Source organism: Sesamum indicum, linkage group LG5 (assembly GCF_000512975.1).
Source record: "Sesamum indicum cultivar Zhongzhi No. 13 linkage group LG5, S_indicum_v1.0, whole genome shotgun sequence".
Taxonomy (NCBI): Eukaryota; Viridiplantae; Streptophyta; class Magnoliopsida; order Lamiales; family Pedaliaceae; genus Sesamum; species Sesamum indicum.
The window spans coordinates 4,205,853-4,212,553 of NC_026149.1; the positions used below are offsets into that span (position 1 = coordinate 4,205,853).

The 6,701-nt window shown below is 34.4% G+C and overlaps 1 protein-coding gene across 1 annotated transcript; it reads right to left on the bottom strand.

Annotated features, from left to right (window-relative positions):
* On the bottom strand, positions 2,366–4,926 carry LOC105161969 (pectinesterase). Its single transcript, XM_011079855.2, has 3 exons — positions 3,855–4,926; positions 3,572–3,732; positions 2,366–3,222 (listed from the first exon to the last, which is right to left on the bottom strand). The coding sequence occupies exons 1-3, from the start codon at positions 4,769–4,771 to the stop codon at positions 2,528–2,530; spliced, it is 1,773 nt and encodes a 590-aa protein (XP_011078157.1). The 5' UTR covers positions 4,772–4,926; the 3' UTR covers positions 2,366–2,527.

The following is a 6,701-nucleotide window of genomic DNA, read 5'->3' on the forward strand; positions in this document are numbered from 1 at the left end:
TAATTTAGGTTTTTTTTTTATATCAATTTAGTATCTCAACTTTATAAAATTTGTATTTTGTCCATATGATCACAATTTTTCTGTCGGAAAAACATCACATTCACACATATGATATATTACCCAAAAATTGCTCTTAATTATCAAATGTGCAGTGCAGTGCATGTGATATTTTTTCGATAGAAAAATTGATTGAAAATTAGTCATATAAAGCAAAATACAAATTTAACAAAATTGAGATGATAAATTAATACTAAAAACAAATTATAAAAAGGACATAATTCCAATAGCAAAATATAATTTAACCTATAATTTATTATCATATTGTTCTTTGTAATTTGATTGTTATATATTGAGAATTAATATATTGATCGTTTTTTTTTAAATATTGATATAATAATATAGTTATGGCATTTATTAAAAGAATTATCCTCAACTCTAGAAAGATCCCATTTTATCAAATATTAATTTCAATAATTGAGTTATCATGATCATATATTAGTATAATATAATAATAATAAATTTTTAAATGAGTGGGGAAGTTAATATTTGGATCGTCTAATATAATAATGAAGTGGAAATTAATGTCAAATCCTATATTAGAGCATTATTTGCAGCACAATCACACGAAGCGATAATGAACATAATGTCTGAACTAACGACCACCACATGTTTTACGTACAAACAAAGAAGAAGCTGTTAGAAGACTCATTTCTATTCCTTAATCTTCTATACTAATATATATAGATCTATATTTAAAAAAAAATATTTATATTTACAAACGATGGTTAGTAACGTCGTAATATCAATTTTTGAATATAAAAATTACACCCCCAATTAGATAGTTTTAAAATTTTTTGTAACTATCTTTTTTATTTCTATAAGAAAAATTTAAGTGAAAGTGATGAACTATTATTTTTTAAATAAATCGATTACGATCATCAATATTAAATATTTATATCTAACAACAGCCGACAATTATAACAATTATATACATTAATTTGTGAATTCAAATGCAAGTATAATCGATACCCATAAAAATAATGTCTAATTTAACTTTTTTAGATAATAAAAAAAAGTCAATATTTGTTTCGGAAATACCAAAATCGTCCTTTCTTAAAAAAAATAAATGAAGTTGTATCTATTAACAATGTTGAATCATTGTTGCATAACTTGATATATCTCAATTTATAATGTACAAACATTTTAAAAGATTATTTTCTACAGTGTCGGACATATATCAAATACCAACATAATGTTAATATGCCTCCGAAACATATTCGATACGATATTTGCTGATCCCAGAAAAAGAAAAAAGAAAAAAGAGGAGATACACTTGGAATTAAGTACTTACACTTAATACATATTTATTATAATTTAATATTAATTTTTTATTCTTTATTTTATGTTTTAAATTATACCCTCCAATTTCAGAGGATTTATATAAAATAAAATATATATTATAGTCATGTTGGACTGTTTTTGTTTATAATAATAATAATAATAATAATTTGTGACTTGGACTGGAAAATAAACTGTTTAGCTCCGAGTTTCGTATGATTGGGCCTTAGATGGTCTAATTGCTGAATGGGCTTTTATGATACGTATGTGGTGCTCGTATAGATATATATTTAATATATTTATACATAAGATTCTTTATGATTTACAAAATTATATTTAGTACTTTTGAAATTAATTTTTATCTGATAAATATTTCATTTCAGTAGTAGAATTCACTTGATTTGTTGATATTAATAAAAAAAATTAAATAAAAATTTATATTTATTCTCGATTGACTTATTACATGAATAAAAAAATATATGGTAAATTACAACTACCTCTCCTGAGGTTTAACATAATTACAAATACCCCTTCATTATTTAAAAAATTATAAATACCCCCCTCAAATTGAAAATAATTATGTAGCCTCTGGAGGATGAAGAGAACATTATTATTTTAATTGCTGAATTTTTTTAAAAAATAAAAAAAAAGTATGTGAAAAAATATAAAAAAATTTGAGGGTGGGTACGCAAAATAAATAATCTAGAGAGAATATTAATTCATAAAAATATTTTAAAAAATTATAATATATATCATTATAATTTATAATTTAAAAGAGCATTTTGGTGAATTCATTATAAAAATTGGCTGAAAACCTAACGGAATGGGATCGTTGTTAACTGGATATTAAAATCAGAAGTTATTTATAGGCTTTTAAATAATGAATAGATATTTATAATTATGCTAAAAATCAGAGGGAGTGGTTATAATTTACCCAAAGATTTAATGTAGTTGATAGAAAAGAGTATATTACAGTAGTTTGTAACGTAAATGATAAAAATATAGAAGAGGTAAGACAAGAATGATGTAATACAAGAATCTTGTTGAGTGTGGTTATACATATATAAATAGGTTTGATATTAATATCATTTTAGTAATCATAATGATCATCTGTATGAACAATTCTGTGTATGTCAACAATCTTACGCAAAAATGCAACTACTTTACTCAATTTACAGGTACAATACTTTCAACCAGACATCCCGAAACGCACAGGGACATCAGCATTCTTGATCCAGCTTTCGCCCTGCAAGAACGGACCCACTGTAAATTCCAGGGCCTCCTCCTTCTTGATAGTTTTGTAGCCAGGCCACTTCACCCTCCCCGACGTGCTCGACCCCGGCCCCTTATTGTTGAATTCCGCGTAATACAGAGTTTTCAGTGCGAAATCTCCCTCCCACTCCATCCATCCCTCCGCCTGAATGAAATCGCCGATTTCTGTTTCCATGATAATAGTCCTCGAGTACTCCTTCCAGGGTCTGCCGAGGTAGCTCTTGAACTTAGCCTTCTCAGGCTTCAGGGTGTCGGCTGCCAGAATACGGCAGTTTTGTAGCACGATTCCTGTCGTTTGCCTCTTGTCAGTCCGGCCTTGGGCCGTCACGATGTTCTGCTGGTTTGCCATTGGCTTCCGCACGTAGATTAGGCAGTTCTGGAAGACGGCTGCTGCGTTGCCGAAGATGAAGTCGATGGTGCCCGTGATGTAGCAGCCTCGGTAGAACTGTCGGTGTGTTTGAGCGTACAGGCTGTCCTGGTACCCTTCCATTCTGCAGTTAAGGAAGATTGATCGATCTGATTGAACTCTGAGTGCCACTGCCTGATGCTTTTCCGGGCCAGCAGTGTTTCTGAACCCCAGGGATTGAGCCATGAATCCATCTCCTATAGCAGCTGCAAATGAAAGCAATCGAGTTTTGGTCTCAACAGGTACAAATAAAATCGGAAAATTCTTAGTCCAACTACATTTGGCATAACCAAATTAATTACAAATATGATACACTTGCCATATAATTTGTCGGGAAATTCTTGCTCGAATCATGTTCGGTCAAACCTGAACTAATCACATATGGCAAGTGTATTGATTGGTGGACAGTTCAAGGAAAATGACCAATCGCACAGCTAGTATATCCGGACAAGAATTTTCCTAATTTGTCACTTTCCGTGAGCATTCGTCACTTGTCATACAATTGATTTAAACCAACCAAATTCGATTTGGTTCCAAAATGACTTAGATTATTACCAAACGAAGCAGTCTGATATGTTGGTACTCCATCTACATAGTTCTTGCTTCCAGTGATGATGCTCTTCTGCGAACCCACACCGTACATTGTAACATTTACCATTTTCTTGGTAATGATAACATTTTCATCATACACGCCTTCTTTGATGTAAATCACGTATCTTCATCAGCATGAATTCAAACGGAAGCCACAGAGAAAAAGAAGATAATTAGTCATTACGAAGAAAGCCGGATCATAACTTGACAAATTGGGATGAAACCAAAGGCAAGATGATGAACGTACCGTCCCGTGTATTTCTCAGGCATCGCCTTCAAAGCTGCAGCAATGGTAGTAAAATTGCCGCTACCGTCTTTTGCCACCGTTACATTTGGAGTAAATTTTGTCGCATCAGCTTTAAGCGCCCTCCGGTACTCGTGGTGACCCATCCATGCAGGGAATCCAGCTTCATCCATGCCCAAAAGTTTCCGTTGCGATTGAACTGTTTTAAGGGTGGTGGAAAGTTCAGCGACAATTGCAAGAGCATTGCTGCCGTGTTCCTTAGAAGTGTTCAAAAGCTTCTGCATAGAAGTCTTCTCTTCCCCGTCAGGGAACCCGTCGATGCACGTTTGCTGATAAGTCAACACGGCGCTGAGCCAATTGTTTATCTCAGGTGTTATGGATGACAGCTTTCCCATATCTTTCCCTTTAATGAATGCAGAAGAGCTGTTGAGTTCCTCCTTGGCATCCTCCAGGAGCTCTAAACAGTCCTCGAACGCCTTCTTCTTCAATGGGCCGTTGAATTTGAGGTCCGACGCTTTCTTGACGGCCTTATCGATCTCATCAGAGGCTGCAGAGAATGCAGCCCGGAGGATATTCTCATGCAGACTGGTGGAACTTGGATTCACGGACTTGATGGACTTGAGGAGGCTTTCTTCGCAGGTTTTCTGGTAGTCGGTGGTGGCGCAGACCGTTTTCACAACCTTTTCATTCTTCTCGTCCGACTTCTCGTCCGAAGCGACGGCTTTGGGCTTTGGAGGGTCCTTGTGGCTTTCCTTGGTGTTCACGTCCTGGTTGTTCTGGTGGAGGACGACGGCCACTGCAGCGGCAGCAATGAGGAGGATTAGGACAGACAACGTGACAGCGATTATGATCTTCTTCTTCTTCTGTCGACGTTCTTCCTGCCGGCGCTGGGAAATCAGGTCGAAATCTTGAAATGCCATTGAGGCTGGAGATGAATTCTCTCTGCCTCGGCTCAAACCAAGGCAGGATTATTCCTTGTATTCTTTTTTCTTTCTTTTCTTTTCTTTTTTTGGTATATATTAAGTATTACTTTATATTTATTTTTAATTGATGATAATAGTAAAGCTGTGCATGGACTATGGAATGTGCCATTGCAGACTCGTACTTTAGCAAGTGAGGGTCTGGATTGGAGAGATTTTAGGACCAACTGACATACATTTCGATTCAGTTAAGATGGTTATGAAATGGATGATGCCCATTTCTTTTACTCCATTCCTCCCTATTTTTCTTCTCCTCCCCCTCGTTTCTATGTTCTGAAAACACGCCTTGCCTATTATAGTACTTCGGAATAGGCAATGATTTTTACTATTATGAGATTGTGATGATTGCCATGAAAGATCCGTGGTATACAGGATGCTGGTTTATGTTTGTTTTATAATCAAATAATAAGCAGATATTAATAGATGAATCCTGTTAGTAGGTACTGTTTTATTCTATTCGGATCGATTTAGAACGCAAGGGTTTGATCCGACTCATTTTCTTCGTCTTCTTCTTTTTTTTTTTTTTTTTGTGTGTGTGTGTGTTGGTTTAGAAAATGTAAATTATTTGAGTTTACATTTATATCAAAATCAAAAGGTGAAAATTATAGAATAAACAGTGTAGTTCTCATGTGTTTTTACTGAAATTACAATAATGTTACCAAATTTATTTACTATTAACATTTGGTAAGTTCCTAATTGATGAAATAAAAATTTAGTCATTTGAACTCTTAATTGATTCAGATTCACCATCACTTCAATATCATAAGTGACTAATATTCTTAACAATATCGAAATGATGAATAATTAGTTATTAATTAAGAAATCATCCTTTTGGAGGAAAGAAATATTGGAAACAAATAAAGATGATTTAAGTGTGAAACATGTTGTAACTTCAATTAAGCTTCTTAGGTTACATTCATATATTTAGATGGGATAATTATTTATGTCCCCGACTTATGATTTATTTACATAAATCATTCATATCTTTTCGAAAAATTATATATACACCTATTAGAAATGTCACCATTTATACAAATCATCCCTACTATTTTACTACAGCAGTGATTTCTATGATTATGCATAGGGGTGGCTATTTACCCCGAGACCTAGCAAAACTTGCCTTGAGCTTGGCCCTAATAGAGCGAGTCCAGTTCTAAAATATAGAGATCAGAGCAGATAATAAGTCTTAAAAATAAGGAGTCGTCCGTGTCCGGAGTGAATCTCATATCCACATGGACCCTCCTATAGAATTAATTTATAGGTTACCCCGTAGGATTACTTATATACATATATACATTTACATATTTTACGAAGTAGTTTTCCATCCCAAACCTCAGGTCTGCTTCTTTGCACCCCAGCCCCAAATCGGCTTCCGCCATTCTCAATCTCTCTTCAGCTTCTCCTCTCTATTTCCGCCTCACCTCTTTTCTCTGCTTCGTCCCTTCTCCTCCTCTCTGCCTCTCCTCTCCTCTCCACTTTGCCTCGCCTCACCTCTCATCTTTGCTCGCCGCCTCTCTACTTACTTTTCTTATTTTTTTTTGGGAGGGGGTTCTACCGGATAGGCCCGCCCTAATGAGTTTTGTATTGAGGCGGGTTTTGGGGAAGGGACTCGAGTCCTTCCCAAAGTTGGCAGGGCGAGTTCTCAATTCAATCAAGCCCTTTCTGTTATCATCTCTAATTATACAAAATATAAAAATAATTTATGTAAATAAATCATAAATTAAAAATATAAATGTAATTCTCCCTGTATATGTATTAAAACCTTCCCTCCCCAATACTTAACACGCTGCTGACTATCTCTATGATGTACTAATAAATCTCTCTAAATAAAGTTTGATCATGAACAAAGTAGTAATTTTTACACACATTC

Coding starts and splice junctions, on each gene's coding strand:
- LOC105161969 (XM_011079855.2), bottom strand. CDS start 4,771: ATGGCATTTCAAGATTTCGACCTGATTTCCCAGCGCCGGCAGGAAGAA. Junction 3,733..3,854: donor CCTGAGAAATACACGGGACG/GTACGTTCATCA, acceptor ATGCTGATGAAG/ATACGTGATTTACATCAAAG. Junction 3,223..3,571: donor ATATCAGACTGCTTCGTTTG/GTAATAATCTAA, acceptor TTTCATTTGCAG/CTGCTATAGGAGATGGATTC.